At 34.7% G+C, this 23,412-nt stretch overlaps 1 protein-coding gene and 1 long non-coding RNA gene across 2 annotated transcripts in view; both read left to right on the top strand.

Annotated features, from left to right (window-relative positions):
- Window positions 1–23,412, top strand: part of LOC309629927 (uncharacterized protein) — a 179,407-nt gene that overhangs the window by 86,816 nt on the left and 69,179 nt on the right. Inside the window, exon 3 of the mRNA XM_082394539.1 lies at window positions 1,575–14,148. Within this exon, the coding sequence (XP_082250665.1) occupies window positions 14,125–14,148 (24 nt within the window). The 5' untranslated portion in view covers window positions 1,575–14,124. The remainder of the gene's footprint in view (window positions 1–1,574; window positions 14,149–23,412) is intronic.
- The window catches only part of LOC309629949, a 36,948-nt gene continuing 32,126 nt past the window's right edge, over window positions 18,591–23,412 (top strand). Inside the window, exon 1 of the long non-coding RNA XR_014245318.1 lies at window positions 18,591–23,412. This exon is cut by the window's right edge and continues 27,199 nt beyond it. This is a non-coding gene — a long non-coding RNA (uncharacterized lncRNA).

The following is a 23,412-nucleotide window of genomic DNA, read 5'->3' as shown; positions in this document are numbered from 1 at the left end:
AGTTTTTATCTTTAACATCCTACTAGTTTAGTCAAACTTGCTCTGAAATGGAAAGATTAATAACAATTATAAGATTTCATCTTTGCTCATCATCTCTTGATGAATTGTTAGTGTGATTTCTGATCAACAAGAATATTTGTCTTCTTTTTGCTCATATGGACTGTTAAGGAAAATAGTTATGCAGAGTGGGTGGTTACCTATTGTAATATCAGTATTTAATCTAACATAATAATGTTTATATACTCTCCAAAGATTCTCACAAGGATTATATACCTAGATGGATAAGAAGCTGATTGCTAAAAGAGAGAATTTGAGAAACTACAAAACACAAAATGAAGACATATGACTGAGGCAGATGAGAAAAAAATACAGAGAATTTTCAATTTCATTTTCAACCAGTCAGAAAGGCTGTATAGAACAGGTTGCATTTCCTACAGAAGAAAAATAGGTATTTTGATCATCTGGCAAAGAGAAGGCATTTTAAAAGCAATTTTGATTCATTTGTAGACTTATCCTAATTTTAGACTTTATATTTTTAAATTTGCTGTTAAAGTATAATTAGAAACAAATATAAATTTTCTCCTCTGCTTTAAGAACCTGGACATTTAGCATTTCACTTTAACAATACCTTTCTTACAGTGTCATTTCCTTTTGTAATCATTAGACATTTAAAAAATTTTTTTCCACTTTCACAGAAAAAAAATTAAAAACAGTATCATAATAACTGACAACTCAAAGGCAACAAAGGGGCCCCAAGTTGCAGATAGCTAAATAAATATAAAAGGAAAGTTACATACTGCTCCTAAGAAAAATTAAATTATAGCTGTAAAAATACAAACAGCTCAGTCTGTATTATCTTTTGTTGATCCAACAGCTTGTTGCTATAATAATACTGACAGTTATAAATACAGTCCTTTCCCTTCTGCCAGTGAAGCTATCATATCTTCCTATGAAAGTCACAAGTGAGAGATGAATTGACATCCTGGGTAGGAAATTGAATAGAAGCAAGAAATCAAGTAGAAATTCAAATCTCTCCCCTGACTCTCACAGGAACATATGAAAGTGACTTCTATTATGGCAAGATTTTCTGAGAACATTAAATTAGAATTTTAAGGACATGTTTATTTCAAATCAATACGACTCAAGAGATTGATGCCTTTTGAGAATAATGCATGGTGTCATTCTGAATAGGCAAGCCATACTTATGAAATGTCCTAAAGAACAAAGAATAGAACAGGGGGAAATATTAAATTTACTTTTATTATGAAATCTTCCCAGAATTTAACTTAATTTAAAATGAAAATAATTCCATCTTCATTATTTTTTATAATCATTGCCGAATGTTTATTGAGTGCCGTCCAAGTACGGAACAGAGAATTAAGTGTTGCCAACCCAAAAATATATGGTAGTCTCTACCTGCAGGGGCACACTATATGGTTGGAAAGGAGAAAGTTAAGTTTCAATCGACAGATGTCCCTATTACTTATATTACTCTCTTGCCCTCTTTGGAGCCATACAATCCTAATAATTCTTTGGGCTTTCATTTAATACAGATTTTTATTTCTTCTTCTTAGGACAAGGCAAGACAGTGAAAAATTTTGGAAAATCTACCTCAAATCTCAGTGCATCAAACCCTGCTGTGTCCTCAGCAAAAACTCCAGGTATCAGTAACTCTCTACTGAAATCAGAAATTAATGGTCAATATGTTTTGGTTTAAGTTTGTGCTATAGTATTAGAAGTCTCCAATCTAGAGTCATTAGAGAAAATGAGAAAACACTTTAAATAAAACCTAACTATTTTTTAAAAGCTATATCATTTGCAGAATATGAGTCACACTGTGTAGTCACCTAGCAACTATTTACTTGATATGGAATTTTAACCTAAAATGGCTATTTTTCCCATGACTAAATTCCATTTCAAGTCTATCATGTCTAATTAATTTCCACATGAGTGCCCTGATAAAAACCATAATAACTTAAACTAGGACAGGCAGGAGGCAGTTCTGCTTATAGCACAAACTGCAGTGGGAACCATAGCACAAGATGCTGGGTCGTACTCTGGACATGGTAAGGATATTATTTCATGGACCATGTTCAGAACGAGAAGAAAATCCATGGGAAACGTTACTGGATTAATGAGAGAAAAACTTGATGTGCCCATTGTCCTCTACTTTTCTGGGCTTCCCTGTGGCACAGCACTGGAATGGTCTGTTTTCTACCCAACTAAAGTGTAGACTCTTCAAGTTAGTAGAGTCTATATTACTTTTCAAGAGGTAGGCAAAGTGCTTAGACCATAGTAGATCTCAAAAATGCTTAAATGGCAGAATGAGATGAGAATCTAAGATGGTATGATAGCTATCAGAGACATAATGAGCAAATAGTAGATAATTTAATAGGATCTTGAGACCCATGATTTTATACAGCGTGGCATAATTAAGGAACAAGAAGTGTAGAAGCTTGGTATTCATCTACAGCTGGCAAATTACTACCATGATCTTCTAATTTGTTGAATAAATATTTTATGAATGCTGAAAGAAAGAATGAACAACTCTGAAGCAACCCTGACATTCATAATTTGGAGTTACGAAGTTTTGCTCCATCACAAATTATCTCATGTATTCTGGGTGAGCTGGTGAGTCACTTAGCTGGTGACAGAGCCTAGCCTTGAACATCCCAGCTGATGATTTGTCATAACTGTGAGCCCTGAGAGTTTGCCCCTCTCAGCCCTCAGGGTGTAATATTCTATACGTCTCAAGATACAAAAAAGAGAGAAAACACCAGCTTAGCCAATCATTTACTATCTACCTCTCAGAGCAACTTTGATTCTTCTCTGTACATACTTACACAGCAACCCTCACAAAGGGATTAAAAACTTCCTTTCAGTGTGAAAATTCCAATGGAGGAAAACTTTTCATTGAAAGTTAAAAAGGTTGTGAGATGATAGGAGGAAACATTATGCTCTGGAAATGGCATTTAGATGAAAGCTAGGAGCCTGTGCAAACATTGTGGTATACATAAGTTTCAGGTTTCAAGAAAATTTTGAGATTTATCTTTTTCATGAACTTCACAAGCTTAATGTTTATGAAAGAATAAAGGAAAGAACATTCGGGAAACAGAGGAGATGTATTTATTGAACACCCACATCAAAGTCTCCTATGAAGCACTTGTCTTGCAAAGGAAGTGGTAATTTAACAAAGTTCAGAAAAATCTGACTCTTTTCCAAAAGTACAATAAACAAGAGATCTCTTTTGGTTTAGATAAAATCAGACAAAGAAAAGATGAACATTGAATAAATTGACACCATGATTTCTAAATATAGAAAAGTAACAAAAGGTAGAAATTATAAGAGAAATAAGACACAAATTCAGAGATAAAGCCAAAAGCAGTGAAAGTTTAAATAGGAAATAGAGTGTCATAATCATTAGAATTGTCCATTACACTTGTACAAATTATACCAGAAATTGTCCTTGGATTTGAAGGCACATACAGATCCAATCAAGTAACAAAATTATATGCATTTTCTTCAAAAATATGAATATTATACTTGTGCTGCTCATCAATAATATTTATAGCTCTCCTGTACACCTGCCAAATTGTCCTTGATTATTTAAATGTATAATGGCAATTTTCCCAATAGACAGAAAACTTCAAGAGGTAAAGACCATGCCTGACTTGTTCACTGTGAGACTTTCAAAGGCCACATGAGTAAGAACTGCAATTGTGCTTCTTTGATTTTGGAAGAAGACAGACCATTTTAAAGTATTATGGATTGCATATACACTAGATCTAATAATCTATGCTATTTTCAAATACTTTTTAGAATAAAGGAAATATATTGGTAGTTATAGGACTTTACCAGTTCTACCTATAACTCCCTGTGAGACCTTTGTTCTCCAGGTTCCTCTTTTTGATAACAACATGTTGCACATTTTTAAAGCATGCAATTTGATTAGTTTTCACATATGTACACACCATGAACCACCACTACAATCAAGATAATGAATATATCAATAACTCCCAAAGGGTCCTTGCAATCATTCCCATCCAGCTTTCCCTGTCCTTCTCCCATTTCCAGGCAACCACTGACATGTTTTCTGTCTTTCTCTCTCACATATATATAATTAAGGGAGAGCTGACATCCTAACAAAATCAAGGCTTCAAACCCAAGAGTATAGTTTATCTCCATTTATTTAGGCATTCTTTAATTTCTCTCAGCAATGCACAGGGAGCTATACTTAATATTTTGTAATAATCTATAAGGGAAAAGAATCTGAAAAGAATATATATATGTAAATATATATTTATATATATGTATATGTAAAACTGAATCACTGTGCTGTACACCTGAAACTAACACATTGTAAATCAACTATACTTCAATAAAGATATATATTTATATTAAAATAAATAAATAAAAGTGGGCACATACTTCTACTAAAAACAAAAAAATTGCATTAGTTTTAGGTGTACAACATAATAATTTGATATCTATTGCAAAATGATTGCTACAATAAGTTTAATTAATATCCATTACTACACATAGTTACAAATTTTTTTCTAAAGAAAAGTATTCTTTTTTCAATTTTATTTTCTGAACAATTATTGCTATGGTAAAGAAATAAATGTTTGTATATTGGTCTCTTATTCTGCAACCTTGATAAACTCATTTAACGATTGTAGTACATTTTTGTATATTCTACCAGATAAGGATTGTTATATTCTCTTGAATTGACCCCTTTACTATTATGAAATGAACATTTTAATGCCTGGCAATAGTATTAGTCAGAACTCTACTTTGTCTGATACTCATATGGATATTCTAGCATTCTCTAGTGTTAGCATGGTATATATACTATGGTATTTTCCATATTTGTGTCTTTCTTATTGAACTAAATATCTTATAGGCAGTATAGAGGACGATCTTGTCCCTTTTATCCAATTGAACAACATTTGCCATTCACTTGGGAGTATTTAGACCACTTGCATTTAATGTGATTTTTGATATGGTTGGGTTTAAATTTACCATCTTGCTATTTGTCTTTTATTTTCCCTGTCTGTTATTTATTTCCTTTTGTCTCTTTTTCTGCTACCTTTTGAATTAATTAAATGTTACCTTATGGTTCCATTTTATCTCCTTTCTCTGCTTACTAGCTATAACTGTTTTGTTATTTCTGTGATTTCTGGAGGGTTTAGAGTAAACATCTTTACTTATCACCATCTAATTTCAAGTGGTCGTATACCTATTCCATTCACCTGTAATTTAAGAACTTTACAATAGTTTCATTTCTCGTCCTCCTCGCCATTGTGCTATTGTTGTCACATATTTTATTTTTATATATGTCATAAAGCCCACAATACATTGCTATTATTTTTATTTAAACAGTCAATTATATTTTTTAAAGCTGTAAATAATAAGAAATAAAAATCATAAATACTTACCCATGAAGTTACTATTTCCAACACTTTCCATTCATTGTATAAATTCGTATTTCCATCTGGTATCATTTTCCTTATGTTTGAAAGACTGTTTTTAACATTTCTTGTAGTGCAGGTCTGCTTGTGATGATTTCTCTCATTTTGTATATGTTAAAGTATTTGTCTTGCCTTTCTTTTTGAAAGATATTTTCTGGGTATAAATTTACAGTTTGAAAGTATTTTGTTCTTTCAGTATTTAAAGACATTGCTCCACTGTCTTCTCATTTACATTGTTTTTATTGTTGTTATTTTAGAGAAATCTTCTGTCATTTTTATCTTTGTTCCTCTATACGTAGAGGCTGCTTTTAAGGTTGTTATTTTCTTTATCACTGGTTTTGAACACTTTGATTACGATGTGCCTTGGTATAGTTTTCTTCATGTTTCTTGTGCTATGGGGGTTCACTGAACTTGTACCTGAGATTTCTGATAAATTTTAGTCACTTTTTTCTTCAAACAATTGAATCTTCTTCAGAGATTCCAGTTACCTTTTAGTAGACCCTCATAAATTGTCCCAAGGATCACTGACCCTTTGTAATTTATTATTATTATTATTACTATCTTTTCTCTTAGTGTGTCATTTTGGATAGTTTCTATTGCTATGTCTTCAAGTTCTCTAATATTTCTTTTCACAATTTCTAATTTGCTTAATCTCATCCAGGGTATTTTTCATCTCATACATCAGAGTTTTTATATTTAGAAGTTGAAATTGGGAGGTTTTTATATCTTCCATGTCTCTACTTAACTTTTTGAACATATGTAATATAGTTATAGTAACAGTATTAATGTCCTTGTTTGCTAATTTTAACTTCTATATCAGTTCTAAATCAGTTTCAATTTATTGCTTTTTCTCCTCAAGATTGCTCATGTTTCTTACCTCTTTGCAAGTCTATAACGCTTTTGTTTTTGTTTTTTCCAGTCATTGTGAATTTTACCCTATTGAGTTCTTGATAGTTTTGTTTTTATATAACTATTTGTGATCTTTGTTCCATGATGCAGTTAAGTTACTTGCAAACAGTTTGTTCCTGTCAGGTCTTGCTTTTATATTTGTTAAGCAGAATCAGAGCAGTGTTTAGTCAAGACCAAAGATTCCCAATATTCAGGCAAGTTTCTTTTGTGTACTCTACCCAACACCCTTTGAATCATGAGGTTTTCCAGTTTGGCTGGTGGTAACAGGCATTACTCCCAGTCTTGTGTGAGTGTTAGGCACTGTTACTCCTAACACTACTATCACATGATTCTTTCCTCAACCCAGTGTATAATCTCCTTGTATGCATGTGTTAGTCAGCATTCAGCTGCATACTCAAGAGGTATCTTTGCCAGATTTCTGGAGCTCTCTCTCTCTCTGTGCTGCTCTCTTCTTTCTGATACTCAGTACTGTAGACTCTAGCCACCTAAGTCTACCCACACTCACAGCTCCATCTCCTCACACAGAGTCTACTCAGCTCCTACAGGATCTTTCTCCCTTGGCTTGGAAAGTCTGAAGGAAGTAGGTGGCAGCATTCACTGCGCTCATCTTTTTTGTTTCCTATTTCTCAGCTACCACTATCCTTCATTGTCTGATGTCTAGTGTCTTGAAAATTGTTGTTTTGTTTTAAATATATACCGAACTTTTTTGGAAATTGTTTCAGTTGGGAGGATAAGTTCAGTCCCTATTACTCCACCTTAACTGAAAATAGAAATATGTCCTCATATTTTAAAGTCACATTTGGAATAAATGATCTTTAAAGATCAACCCAGCTGTAAAAATCAGCAGTTCTTTCATAGGACAGAGTATCCACAGCTGTGTCGGTTCACTAGATCCAGTTATGCGCTGCCCAATAGGCTCCTCTGACTCCTACTCTCCAGACCTCAACTACTTGCCTTTGTTCTTGGCCTGAGCAGCCCTAGCTTTGACTCACACAGTTTCGGGGGATTATAAAGTCCAACCATGACCATAATCACTACAGATCTAGAAGTCCCCAGCTGATAAGTACAGACCGCTGTCCCTAACCACTTGCCAGAGTGGAGCTGTGGAGGCTGTGACTTCTCCATCAGCTGTTGGAAGACCTGCATGGTACAACTCAGGAGTGTGGGGAGTTCATGGCCCCTGGCGAGGACTTGACCAATGAGAGACAGTGGAGCCATAAGACGAATTACTCACTTTTCTACCCTGACCATAGCTCCCAGATATAGTGATTTCATGAACCTTGTCCTGAGATACCCCATATGACTAAATAACTGACTGCATTTTCTTGTGAAATCACAGGCAGTACTCCCCTTTCCTGCCTCATTTCCCTTTTTCCTTCACTCTCACTTTGCACGTAGCCATCCCACCCCTGCCAAAGAGCATTAGTGTGTACATTTTGGTTCAGACTGTTTCCTAGGGGACTCGGTCTAAGAGAGTGGGGAAATAAAAGAATGTAAGAAAACAAATCATTCCATTATGTAATATCTCCTTGTTCCATTTTTATACCAAAATTTTAAAATCTGCTCTGCATATTTTAAATGAAAAAATAAAATATTTTCATTTAACATGCAGAAAGTATAACCCAACTTTACAGAGCTGGGAGAAATATTATCAAGAACTATCAGTCTTGCTGAAGAAAAATAACAAAACATGACAACTCAGTGCTAAACCAGCTGCCAACCAGCGTAGGAGAGAATTCCATATGCAGGTGCAAATGTCACTGTGAAAGCTGGAATTTCAGGGCTCTTATCTGAAATATGATTTGGAAGGTTTGTGGGAGAATGATGATCTAAACAGTTGAAGCAACGTGTAGTTTGCCTGCTTTTGTAAATACCAGCATGACTTTAAATGGAAGAAGCTAAAAATGTTTTTGCCTCAGTGCTCTGTCCTGTGTCACAGCTTTGTGATTTGTTTAAACAGGCTTCTTCAGCACAGTGGAGTGATATTAAGCATGTAACACCTAACCCAAGTCACAGACTGTGTATTAGTAGAAAAAAAGGTCAGTTAAGTATGAATTAGAAAATGAGTAAATAAATTTTAACAGTTTATATAGACAGCACATTTCTGATAAGAAACCCATGATAATGTGAGATTTATTCATGAAATACTGGATTGGCACAGTGAGAGTCCAAACCAAACTATAATTTTTTAACCTTCATTTTATAAATTAATCTTGCTTATTCAGAGGAACCAGTAAAGTGAAATACTGGTAGCTGGAAGAAAGTTTTTCCTATCTAATGCAATTTTTTTTGAAGAATCCTAATACCTAGCATTATGGGTTGAATTGTGTTCCCCAACAAGATATGCTGAAATTCTACCCCACTGCCTGTGCATGTTACCTTATTTGGAAATAGAGTCTTTGCAGATCTAATGAAGTTAAAATGACTTTATAATAGATTAGGGTGGGCCCCAATCCAGTGACTTATGTCCCTATAAGATGAGGGAAATTTGGTTACTGTGTCCCTATATGATGAGGGAAATGTGGATGCTGACACAAAGAGAGAACACCACATGTGGGATATAATAGAAGATTTTATTGTTTATAAACCCAGTGTATGGTGTTTATTTTAACAGACCAATAGATAAGAGCATTAAAATTATAGTTATCATTTTTTCTGGTTCCAACAGTATGCTCTCATTATAGAAAAAAAATGGAAAATACCAAAAAGAATTTCTTAAATCAGGGGTTCCCAACCCCCACCGGTCCGCGGCCTGTTAGGAACCCGGGCTGCACGGCGGGAGGTGAGCGGCAGGTGAGCGTGCAAAGCTTCATCCCCCGCTCCCCATCGCTCGCATCACCGCCTGGACCATCCCCACCCCACCCCTGCAGTCTGTAGAAAACTCGTCTTCCACAAAACCCGTCCCTGGTGCCAAAAAGGTTGGGGACCGCTGTCTTAAATCACTCATACTTCAAATACCAGAGATAATTTATTAGAATTTGACATATATCTCTGTAATCTTTCTAAACAAATACTGTATAAATCCATTGAAATCTATTAATCATATATTTGGGATTATACCAAAGATATAGTTTTGTGTGAATACTACTTTTTAATTGAACTGTAATATAATGTTAAACCTGGTTTAATGTTTAATATGTCATTAAACCAGGGTATTGTGTACACAAGTATAGGCTGGGCACTGCACAATTCTAAAAGATACTCACTTAGACAATGACACACTTCCTGGAGTTGTGTAATATGACAGCCATTGTTAAGCATTCTTAGAAAACATTTGAAATGGCCACACAATTGCTCATTCTTTATTAAATACTAGTCTACTGCTGGATGTTTAACTTGTTTCCATTCTTGTTGTTATAGATAATGCTATATGAAATGATCTGTGTGAAAATATTTGTATTCATTGTTCATTAATTTAAGGAATATCCTTACAAGTAGAATATATATAAGTCAAAGGATAGGCATATTTTAAAGATTCTCTACACATATTGAAATGTATGTCAAATGCTTTAGACTAATTTCTGTGGAAATTAGTCTAAATTTCACTTCCTTTCCTTAACCCTGCATGTTCATCATAGTTCCCTTGGTTTCAAGTAAAAGAAATTTATTTCAATTAGAAGAAAAATTTATATCTATATATGTGTGTGTGTGTGTTTGAAGCATACAAGAAAATATCACAGAACCCAAGGCACTCAGGTCTCGTGAAGAAATGGAACCAGGAACTCAAAAGCCATTAGGAAATTAAGCAGTACTAAAATCTCACCTGTCTCTGCATTTGCGTATTATTCTCCACTCTTTATCCCTTCCTCTTTTGGAATTTTCCACGGTCAAAAATATCCACATCACAGCTCACTTTTTATCTCCACTCAGTTGGTCAGTCCAGATCAAAGTAGCATCTTTGATCTATGTTACATGTTCCTAGGAGGTAAACCTGATTGACTTTTCTTAGGCTAATTGTTGCTTCTCATTCCGTTGATAACAATAAACATTGAAGAGCCATGTAGCACAAAGATGACTATGACAGCCCATCACAGGAAGGAATTTCTAAGAGAAAGGCAAGCACTATGATGTGTACAGACACTGTAAATGTCTGGGACTCTTATTTCAACTACAGCTGTCCACTTGTTTATGTATTGACCTTTCTTGTAAGCTTTCAGAGAAAGAGAGAGAGTGGGAGAAAGGAAAGTGGGGGAAGGGAGAGAAGGGAAGAGAAGGAAAGAGAGAATTCTGTGGCTAAAACTCATCTGAAATCACTTATGTAATCCACTCTCTTTTTTTTTTAATCCAAACAGGATCTTTTCCTTAAAATGTAAGTGGATCTAGAATATGGATGTATGGATATCACATTTGTTTCTTTATAGGATGCCAACTCTCACAATTTCTCGAATTTCCACTGATTTTACCTTAAAGTCTTTCTATAGAGAGTTCCTTTGGGAAACATTTTTTTGGATACTCTTTCCTAAGACTAACACTCATTTATGGAATACCCAAGAATAATTCTGAAACTACCCAGGAGCTCTAAAGAGCAATATATTGTTGTGGCAGCTAATGTAGGAATTATTCTGCTTCTCACTGAACTGTCATTGTCCCCTGTTTTAGTAACCTGATGGCCCTATCTTCTCTTTTCCTTTCTCCCTGAAGCAACAACCTTGTAACCAATTACCATCAATCCCTTCTGTTGTCTTGCACATTTCACAGCACAGGCATTAAATAGCACTGGCTTATCTCCTCCATGTAGGACAGGGATGGGACTCATAGTCCCATGTTTGTTTTTCCCTCAGAAGTTGGTGGAGTAACTGCTGGTTGCCTGGGTTAATGAAAGGAGAGGTAGAAAGACAGTGGGATTTTCCATTCTGTGCTGTATTTAATATTCTTTTATAATATCTAAAATCAAATACAAAATTTCTTTGAATCCATCCTTCCCCAAGAGAAACATGTATTTTCCATTATCTTAATTTGACTATTTCATGTAAAGTAATATTTGAGCTTATTACGTTAAAGACGATTTATCCATTGCTTGCAATCTCTGAGTTACTTAAGAAAGTATTTTCCATTAACTTGACAATACAAAAACATTGTCAAATAAATTATTTCTCCCTAATCTGGGAGGCTCAATATTATTTTACTTCCTCATCTTGGAATAATTAATATGCTTAAAATAGGGAGAAAAGGCACTTAAAGCAACTTTAAATTGGCACCACAGTTTCATTTTTAAAAATAGAGGAAAAGATTTTGATTAGAACTTTATCTTAAAAAATGAAACCAAAATTGTAAAAATGTGATAAAATATAATCGAATATTTAACTAAATTTAGTTTTTAATTGCAAACATGGTTCAATTCTTAGAGAAGACAAAGAACATTGTTTTCTCCTTGGTATCATTAACAGACAAATTTGTGCTATTGCTTGATACTGTATTCTGCACAAAACATTTTATTTTTGGGGTATAATAATAAGGAGGATTATTTTGCAAATATGTATGTGCTTAATCAATTTTTTCAAAGATCTCTCTTAAGACTTTGATTTTTAAATCATTCTCTTTGAAACTCCTATCCTGTCCTCATCCCTGTTAACTTTTTCTTCTTCTCCCATTGTTAACTGCTCATTTGCCAGTGGCTTTAAATGAGATCTAAGTATTTCTCTAATAACCCTTTCATGGTTTCCATGGAATCCTGGATACTTTTTGCAAAGCCTGAAGTTTCATTTGGCAGTAAATTTGCACTATATTGGCCTTGAAAACATCCAGGAATAGAAACAGGCCAAACCACAAAGAGAAGGGAAGTCGCAGGAGAGGGCTAAATTGATTCTACTATTAAAGCAAGATGGAGGTTAAAAGATGTTTGAGGGGAAACAATTTTCATGTCGTTTGTTCATTCATGAATTTTATTTTTTTTTTTGATTCTCTATGTAATCTTAGAGTGCAAGTCCTTGGAAAACAAAGACACAGCTAAAAAGCTACCCTGTGTATAAGAAAAATGAGGTACCATTCAATTCAGTTGACTACCCAAATCCCTTAGAGAATTAAGAAAAAACAGCCAGCTCCACATTTCTTAGTTTAGCCTAACTTTACAGATCTTCACAGATTTGTGTAGATTATGCAGCCAAAAGTCCTATGAAATAATTCGTAAAATAACAGTCCAAGCCTTCGAATATATCTGTATTGTACTCTGGGTACTATTTGGGCTGCTTCCAGGCAACGCTGTGATCTAAAATGAGAAGATATTGGTGCTTACTGTCCTCCAGTTTCCATTAGGTAATTTTCTTAGGTGCTTCAATGCTTGCTCTCTTTCTTTCCTACCCTTCCAATCCTGCTTTTCTGGTTATCAGTGGTTGCATAACGAACCACACCACAAGCTAATGGCTTAAAACAATAATGTATTATTATGTCTCATGATTCTGTGGGTTTATTGGGTCGACTGGGTGGGTCTCACTTTGCAGTCTTATATGTAGTTACGGGCAGATGTCAGCTGGGCTGCAGTCATCTAACTCTGTACTAGCTGGACATCCAAAATGACTCGTTCACACAGTCGGTAATTAATGGCTGTCAGATGGGAGCTCAGCTAGGACTGTTGAGCAGAGCACCTACCCTTGCCCTCTCTGTGTTGCTTGGGCCTATAGCCATGCCTTCTTCTAGGAAACTGAAAAGTAATGTAGGTTAACCTGTTAATAACTACTGAGTGTTGCCTAACATTGGCAAAATATTTGTCTTCCAGTAGTTTTCTCATGGCAAATGATTTGACTCAAAATAACTTTATGAAGAGAGAAATTTGGGGAAGTTTCAAAATGTACCACAAATAGCAAATGACTTCTTAAGGGCCATATAGTAAACTCAGTGATATACACATAGGAACTCATTTAATCTTCCAGCAATCCAATGAATTAGGTGTTATTTGTATAGCCATTTTACGGGTAAGGAAATTAATGCTTGGAGGCAGTAAGGGACTTGACAAATGTTTCATGACTGTTAAGAATTTCTTGGATTTCTTCCCAGATGTGTATGGTATTCAGTAGTTGTTCTCAACCACAAAGAATATTGCCTCCCAGCCTTACAAAATCTGTCTCTATTCCCAAGAATGTAGAAACATTCTGAATTTCTTTTTCTTCTAGTGTTTCACAAGCCATTAAACTTTCATCATTTTATGAGATAATCAAATAAGATACCAAACATAATTGACCTTAACTCATCCTACCCCTCACCATAGACACAGTGGGATATATAACAGTGGGATGGAAAAAATAGTGAAATAAGTAGATTATATTTAACACACATATTCAACACACATATACGTATGCACAAACACACCACACACGCACACAAACACACACTTTTAAAGAAACAACCAGCAGAACCTTTAAATTTGGAGTCTGTCAAATTACCCTGCTTCAGTCAGAGCAGAAGTATCTCTCATTTACTCAAATTACCTAGTACGTTTTGGAACCAGGGCTCAAAATTAGCCTCAAGTTGAACTATAGAGTGGCTGCACTGACAATATTTCCTTATTAAGAAGTACAGGGGAAAAATAAAAGAAATACAACAAAAGATTTCAAATATGTCCGGAATCTTTGTCTTAACTTACAGGAAATTCTCAGTTCTACTGATATTGCATGTATTTATTATCGTCTGGAAACATCTCCTGAGATTTACTCTCCTCTCATTTTCAGTCCATATGTTTTAGGTGCAGCTGACCCACTCTTCAGTTCTAGGGGGTGAAACATGACCTGGAACTTTCCGAAAGAATGTTTCCATGGCTCCAATAATCGATTCAGAGGTAAGCATGTGACAAAACCCCAACAATCAGAGTCTTCACAAAGATTTTTGCAAGAACTCTTAGGCTGAAAGCAGGCCTTCTTTGCTCTGTGAAAGCTAATTATGAGAAGATATAAGCCAAGGCTTACCCTGGGCTATCACTAAGCAGTGGCAAATTGTCCTCATTAATTCCTCCCCTCCTTGCATGCATGCCCTTTACAATGTAACTTTGCTACCGCTTCCATCAAGAGATAAAGTTTTTAAAAATTATGTAGAAAGAGTCTGCCTGTGAATAAATTCATTAAGAGTAAAGCAAAAAGAGATAAGGAGAAAGAGGGAGACAAAGAAAGTGAGAGAACTAACAACTTCATTTATGGTCCTGTATCTAGCCATGTATGAAGTACATCCCTGGATTTTATAGATTCATGAGAAGATAAAATCTATTTTCACTTAAACTATTTGAAATGAGGTTTCTGTCATATGTGCCCCAATAGATCTTGGCTTACTCTCCAAATTATGTGTTCTTACCAACCTCAAGTTAAAATTGCATAATTAATTTAAGATGTAGAAATAATGAAATATTTGAGGTAAGCATCAAGCAGTAATTACTATCTATATATGCATTAACTATTAAATGTAATAGTTATATTTATATATACATGGGTAACATTAAAAAAATTGTTTAGGTAAATATAAATATAGAGATACGATTCTCTATTACTTTTTCCTGATATTAGCAGATGTATTAATATATTATTCATGGAAACATTTGAAATTTATTTTACATATATGTATGTATATATGTATGATTCTCTATTGCTTTTCCTGATATTAGCATATCTATTAGTAAACTTTATAGCTAGTACCCTCAAATTCCAAACTCATATTATTTTTAGTTACTGCCCGACTTCTTGACCCATCCTGAACTATTGAAATACACCTAAATTATGGAAATTCATACTTTGCCTACTTCACATATATTAACTATAGCTTTTTACAGTTTTTTGATTCTTCAGTGCCTTCATACATTTTTAGTCACTCAACGAATATTCACTGAGTATATTTTTTAAATGTTTACTGAGTATATGTCATATGCCAGACACAATTCAAGTACTAGAAACATCTTAATGAATAAGATATATAAAGTCCATTTTCACACACAGCTTAAGTTTTATTGAGGTTGAGAAACAATAAGCAAATAAATGATTAAATAATATAATTTATACATCTTGATAGATGTTAGGAAGGACAAGGGAATAAAGTGACAGAAAGAGAGGTGGCATTTTGGGTGGCCAAGGAAGACCTCTCTGAAGTGGTGACATTTTAGCAACATAGACCTAAATGAATTATGAGAAGGAGCCAGCGATGAAAGTATCTGCTTAATAGTGTTTCCAGAAAAGGGAATAGCAAGTTGTCATTTAAATTAAAATAGAAAAAATACGTACATAGATAGATTCTGCCTATAGAAATACACAGATTTTTACATCACTTTTATCTTTTCTAAAAGTATTATTTTTTAAACATATACAATGTGGAGTATGATGTGATTAGATAGCACTCCAAAATATTACCACTAGGTTAAGATTTAATAACATTATATAGGAAGTATCATGGCACTATGGAAATGAAAGATCTGTTTTAACACGATTCCAAGCAAGAAGTAAGTCTTCCTATTTAAAGAATTTGCATAAGTCCCCCCACCCTTCATGATCAATACAGAGACTACATTCGTCCAAAAGAATTCTGATACCTCAGGGGGAAACAGTTATCAAAGGGATTGCAGGAAAAATTATGCAGATTAGAGTGACTTTCCTTTTCCCTTTCTTCCTTTCTGTCCCTAAACAATTCTGTAGAAAATCCATTAGGTAGTACCAAGCAAGGTAAACATAGGGGCCATGGTGTCAGAGTCCGAGAATATTAAGGAGGGCATCTGTGAGGAGGGGAGATGGTGATTCAAGCCTGACTGAGGTGAGGAGGTGTATTAGTCTGCTGTGGCTGCTGTAACAAAATACCCTAGGCTGGGTAGCTTAAACAAAGACATTTATTGATCACAGTTCTTGAGGTTGAGAAGTCCAAGATCAAGGTGTCAGACCACTTGGTTCTTAGTGAAGACACTCTTCCTGACTTGAAGATGGCCACCTTCTCACTGTGTCCTCAAATGGCAGAGAAAGAATGATCTCTCTCTCTTCTTTCTTTTCTTATAAAGTCATTAATCTGATCCTGAGGGCCCCACCTTCATGACCTCATCTAACCACAATTACCTCCCAAAGGTCCCATCTCCAAATACCATCACACTGGGAGGTTAGAGCTTCAACATGTGAATTTAGAAGGGACACAATTCAGTTCATAGCAAGAGGATATCCACAAAGGGGTGAGCTTCAAGAGAGAGGGCAGCCCACCTTAGGATGACAAAGCCCCAAAAGAGTAAGCAGTGTTTCCTTACATGGGTGGCGGGCGAGTGTCCCATTATGTGGTGTTAGCATCCAAGCAGAGTCAGGTGTGTGTTCCCATTGGAAGGGAGGACAGCAGACTGCTGATTGTCCAAGCTCAAGAAGGATGGGGAGGGTATACCATTAGGAGACAGCCCTGACAGAGGGTCAGAAGCCAAACAGTTTGAGGAGAGCATCTGTCCAAGGATGGTGGTGGCCATCTGATAGGAGGTGTTGAAATCTGAATGGAGTGAGCAGAATATCTGCATGGGAAAAGGACCAGTGACAGTGATGACTTTGCACAGCATATTAGAGCCCAGTGTGAGTGACGAGGGCATGCAGATTGGATATAGTAGCATGACACTTAGAAATTGGATACATAAGAATAATTGATCAAATAAATATATTGAGGATAATGAGAGCCTAGTTTCTCAATGTCGTACCAAAAAGTTACAAATAAGAAAAGGGAGAAAACTAGAATGAACTCTGTGTTGTTGCATTGGAAGTGGAGATATTGATGTGAACTATTAATATTCCAGATAGATAAACTATTTATGGATGTAAATGTAAATCAATATGTAAATATATATCCCTACCTATTATAAATATTTATATTTTTACCTACTCTGGATATATTCCCTACCTCTCTCCACTGAGAAGCTTGAAATCAGCAATCTCCAATAGTAATGAGCATACCTCTCACTCAGATTTTGGTTTCTAAATACCATTGCCCACTTAAGGGAAGCACAACTCTCTGGACAAATAATTCAATCTGTGATTGGGCAGAGAAATTAGAAGATGAGCCTGGGAAATTTTGTTGCATCAGAAAGAAGGAAATTCTCAGAAAATGGTGGAGAAATATCAAAAGTACAAAGATGGTACCTTCAAAGGGGAGCCAATAAGGAAATGTGGGACAATTTTAACATTAAAATAAATATGAGAATATTGGACTGCAGCCTATTAAATAAAATAAGAATCTATCAATCCATAGTGGTATGAATAAATGAATAAATTAAAATTTTGCTGGGTAGTGGAATCTTTACCTAGCCTCAAAGTACCTCCCCCACAAAATACTTATTAATTATAAAGGGGAAAAAAAATGTAACTTCATGGTAAGGAGCCTGGCAGATACCACCTAAATCAAGTGATCAAAATTAACATCGCCAGTAATGGAACAAATCAAAACCATGTGTCACCTGATAGGATGAAAGGAGAAGAATGCAGGGTCACTTTTGTGATGTGCCTGCCCAAGTTGCATAACCTTGATTTAATCATAAGGAAACATGACAAACCAAACTGAGGGACATTCTACCAAATAACAAGCCTATAATATTCAAAAATGTCATGGTTGTGAAAATCAAGAAGAGACCAAAGAACTATTGCAGACTCAAGGAGTTTAAAGGATCTTGACAACTAAATATCATGCATGATTCTGGACTGGATTATTTTCTTATAAAGGACTTTATAGAGACTATTGACAGAACTTGAATGGAATCTGAGGATTAGATAGTAGTAATGTATCAATGTCAATTTCCTGGATAGCTGTGTTGTGGTTATGTAGGAGAATGTCTTTGTTCTATACTAACATGTTCAGGGGTGATGGGACATCATGTTGGTCTCTCAGTCTCAAATTGCTCAGGAAAATGTTATTTGGATTATTCCTGCGATTTTTATAAGCTTTAGATTGTTTAAAAATAAAAATATTTCCTCCCCCAGGACTTATTTATTTATTAACTAAAACTTTGTACCTTTTGACCAACTTCATCCATTTTGCCCCTCTCACCCCCCACCTGTAGCAACCACCAATCTCTTTTCTGTATACATGAGTTGTTTTAGACTCCACATATATGTGAAATCATATGGTATTTGTCTTTCTCTTTTTGACTTATTCCACTTAGCATAATGCCCTCAAAGTCCATCCATGCTGTTGCAAAAGTCAAGGCTTCATTTTTAATGAGTGAATAATATTCCATTATATATATATATATATATACACACACACACACACACACACACACACACACACACACATTTTTATCCATCCATCAAGTATTTTGATTAGCTATGGTCACCAGTTGTTATAGGGGATATAAAGGTAAATAAAGCATTCTCCTACCTTAAAGGCAGAATATTGAGGAGAAACAATACATTTATGCAAATAATTTTAAGACAAGGCAACTATTATTATATGCAGTACAATAAGGGAGTGACTAAAGAGTTTTGGGGGTCTAAGAAATTGTAAATTATTGAGACTCTAATCCAGGTGAAGATAATGAGAACTTGATTGGAAATGATAATCTATAACTAAAAAGGAAATTTTTTTTTTTGCTTCTGTGTATTTATTTTATTAACATTACTGTGTACCAGGCACTGCACTAGACTCTTAGAATAAATAATACATAAACCTTGCCATCAAGCATTTAGGTTCTAGCAGAAAATGGGTTTCTAAAATGCTTCAATTAGGGAATTCCCTGGGGGTCCAGTGGCCAGGACTCTGAGCTTCCACTGTGGGGGGGCGGGGGGCGGGTTCAATCCCTGGTCAGGGAACCAACATTCCCACAAGCCATGAGGCTGGGAAAAAAAATTAATTAAATGTTTCAATTAAAAAAAATTTTTTTATATATACCAAAAAAGGAAGCAGTGCAAATGTTAGTTAGAAATAATAAAAATATGACCATCCGACTTGAGAAAGAGAACAATAGCTATAGTGTTGAAACTCCCTGTGTAATTTTAAGTGTCCCATGACCACCACCACCCTCCCAACCAGGTAACCACTATTCTGAATTTTGTGCTCGGGATTCCCTTTTATTTTCTTGATAATTTTTTGTCACTTTTGTAGACTTATCTTTTTACCCCATTGGTATCCTTAAACCATATACAAATTTAGTTTTGCTTATTTTTAAACCTTGTTTAAAAATCATAATGTGTGTGTTCTTCCTCAACTTGTTTGTTCCATAGTTTCTGAGATTAACCCATGTTGATACTGGAAGCGGTTCATTCATATTGGCTGCTGTATAGTATTCAAGTGTATGAGTAGAGCATAATTTATTAATCCATTCGCTGTCAATGAACATTTGGGAAATTCTAATTTTTTTTATTTTATACATAATATGGCTTTGAATATTCCTGTACCTGTTCCCCCAGGCATATGTGCTAGGGATCTTCTACGTGACGTTATATGCCTAGGAGCGGAACTTTGGGGCATATGTTAAGAGAATGATCAGCTTCAGGAGATAACCCATATTTGTTTTCCAAAGATTTTGTAACAATATACATAGTCCCCAGCAGTTTATGAGAATTCTCTACTCCACATTCTCACCAACACTTGGTACTGTTATATTATTAATGAAATCAAGCACATTTTCAATCAATGTTCATTGGCCATTGAGTTTCCTCTTTTGTGAAGGGCCTGTTAAAAACTTTTGCCCATTTTTCCATTGGGTGGTTTTTTTCTTATTGATTTGAAGGAGTTATTCACGTATTCCTGAAAACAGCTTTGTGAATACATAAATGGTGCGAATATCTTTGCCAAATTGGTGGCTAGATTTTAAACTTTCTTTGAGGGGGTCTTCTGATGAAAAGGGGCCCTTAATTTTTGTGGGGTTGAAATTTTTAACTTTCCTTTTATGCTTTGTTTATTTTGTGTCTTGTTTAGGCAATAAGTTCTACTTGGAGCTCATATGATTTGTTCCCTAAAATTTTAAAAGACTGTTTTCCCTTTATATTTGAATACTTAATCCATACAAAATGGATATGTATCGTGTGAAGTAAGGAGCCAATTTCATTTTATGCAATTGTTGAATCAATTGTCAAGCATCTTTAGTGAAAATTCCACCCTATTTACATTGATCTGTGATACTGATATATATTGAGTATTTACCTATGTCTGCTTCTGCTCCTGGGTTCTCTATTTTCTCACAATGGTCTATCCCTGGCCCAGTACCATGATGTCCTAATTACCTTAAATTTATATTAATAGCTTACAGGAGAAATCACTCCCTACTCCATCATGTCATTATTTCACTTTGTTTCCTAGCTATTCTTGACCCTTGTTCTTCCACATTAATTTTAAAATAAGCTTGTCAATTCCATGAAAAACCTTGAAGTAATTTTGGTTGGAATTTTATTGAATATAGAGATCAGTTTGGTGAGAACTATTATCTCTAAGATGATCTAGTTTGCCTATGGCGACTAAGTTATAGCTCTCCATTTATTTAGTTTTTGTAATCCCCTTAAGTTTTTTTTAAAGTCTTTATTAATCCCAGTCAATAAGTTTTTTTAAGTCTTTATTGAATTTGTTAATATTGCTTCTGTTTTATGTTTTGGTTTTTTTATAGAGACTATTGACAGAACTTGAATGGAATCTGAGGATTAGATAGTAGTAATGTATCAATGTCAATTTCCTGGATAGCTGTGTTGTGGTTATGTAGGAGAATGTCTTTGTTCTATACTAACATGTTCAGGGGTGATGGGACATCATGTTGGTCTCTCAGTCTCAAATTGCTCAGGAAAATGTTATTTGGATTATTCCTGCGATTTTTATAAGCTTTAGATTGTTTAAAAATAAAAATATTTTTTAAAAAATCAAGTGACAACTGTAAAATCATTCAGCAACACCTAGTGATAACAATATAAGAGTAAGAATTATAATTAGTAATTAGAGCTGGGCAGCAGCAAGAAACGATCTCAGCACAAACCACAGAGGTATAATACGAAGATCTTCAGTGATCCAAAGTAGAAAAGCCCACTCTGATAAGATCACCCTATTATCTATACTGGGTTAGGTTGTCCACAGCAGGCTGTTAATCCTCGGTGTGGAAGAATTGGAAATTAATATCAGATCCTACCATACAGATTTTGGACTTTATTATAAATTCTGTGTTGTTCTCTAAAATATGTGGTACAGTGATTCTAAACCACATTTTTGTCTTAAAATTCCTCAGTCCTCCATGAAACCACTCAGTATACATATTACCAGATTACATGGAAATATATATTTTAATATAAATTCCTGGACCAGAGGTTCATACATAAGCTCCAAGAGAGCAAAACTAGGAAAGTGGTTCCCCATATAGAATTCTTTCTTAACACATAATAGTACTAATTTTGCTATCTGTGATATTATATTGAAAAATACTTGGCTAAACTGAATGTGCTATGTATATTTACACAATAAAATTCCCAAATTAAGTCTACAAAACTTAATAATAAATAAAGATCTAATATAAACATTCTCTGGATTTTAGTGTAGGAGTAATGCTTCAGTGTATGCTTAAGGATAAAAGTAATTAATAATAAATCACTCCACCCTCAAGAGTTGTAAATCTGTTTGCACTTGAAAATCTCCATTCTTCTAAACTACATCCTAGTGTTTCTTTGGAAAGTGATGAAATTTACACAAAATCAGAGGATTAAGTCTCCTTGACTCAACTTTGCTCTCCTGTAAAATGGGAGTTATCAATTTTAGTTGGAGGACAGACTAATTGAGGGATTAATTCTTGTTTGTCTAGTCCTTTGAAGATTAAGCATTACCCAATACAAAATTATTAAGCTTTATTCATCACTCATAAAAGCCAAGCTTATCATAAATATAAACTCCCCATAATCAATCATTCATTTACAAGTAGAAACATTAATTCTATATACAGAAATTGAAATAAAATGTAAGACCCCAATAGCCCCCAGAAAATAGCAGCAGTTAGAATCCATGATTGTGACAAATATATATAGGGACAAACTACAGTCCCTAGCAAATTGTTTTATTTAGAAATACTATAAACATTGCAGAATGTACCAAAATCTATCAGATTTGTTGCGTCCTCATTTTACTCTTATATAATATTGTGTTGCTTTTCTTAACTATTCCATAAATATAGATTGATGCTTAATCTGAACACAACTTCTTCAAGCTTCCAAAGCTTATATCAATTAATAGAATCTTCCTTTTATGTTAAATTTTTGCTTTAGCTTAATTTTTAAAATTTATTTGGAGACATTGGGAAAAATTATATCTATATGTACTGGAACTTCCAAAAATAATCTCTAAGTATTTCTCCTAGGTAGTATTTTTCTTGGTCTACCATGACAACAGATAAAATTCCACACTGAATCATGAACCATGGTGTGCTCTTGGACTAGTGCTAAACACATTTGTCAAAGAAGCAGGCCAACACTGTTTAAAGTAGCCATGTGATACCTCTTACTTTATTTTAGATGTTCAGAGGACTATGTAAACTAAATGACAATTTGTTTTATTTAGGACCAAACTGAATTCTTGGCTCCTTTCAGTGGAATTACATATGATATTTGAATATATCTACTGACTCACAAACCGGTCATACAAATGTTTATTGAATGTCTTTCATAATCTCAACTCACTGATAGATGTTGGACAGTAGAGAAGAGAATTTTAAGCACACCACCGTGTTCCAAAAGGGATTCAAAATGCTTTACACAGATAAATAAAATAGAAGCAAGTTAGGATCAAATAAAAATAAAAAAGAAGAAATATTAACAAGGGTAGAAGCATAACATGTTATATAATCAAGTGTAAAAATGTAAACTTCCTCCCCAACTTCATCCCATGCACCCATTCTCTTATTTACTCACTCCAGTCACATCAGCCTCATATCAGACTTGTCAACTTACCAGCTCTTGGAACTTGCTCTTCCCTCTGCTATGTTCCTCACGCTTGGAATGTTGACCCTCTCAACTACAACAGTGCTCTACATTTATTCTGTTTATTATCCTTCATTACTGTCTTCAACGCACTTATCACTTTGGGAAATTATTTTTTATTTGATAGTTTGTGTGTTTACTGTCTGGTGAACCCATTAGAATGTTAGCTCCCTAATGAC

The sequence above is a fragment of the Balaenoptera borealis genome (assembly GCF_965194805.1).
Source record: "Balaenoptera borealis genome assembly, chromosome: 5".
In the NCBI taxonomy this organism is placed as follows: domain Eukaryota; kingdom Metazoa; phylum Chordata; class Mammalia; order Artiodactyla; family Balaenopteridae; genus Balaenoptera; species Balaenoptera borealis.
This window is presented reverse-complemented; position numbering and strand designations above follow the sequence as displayed.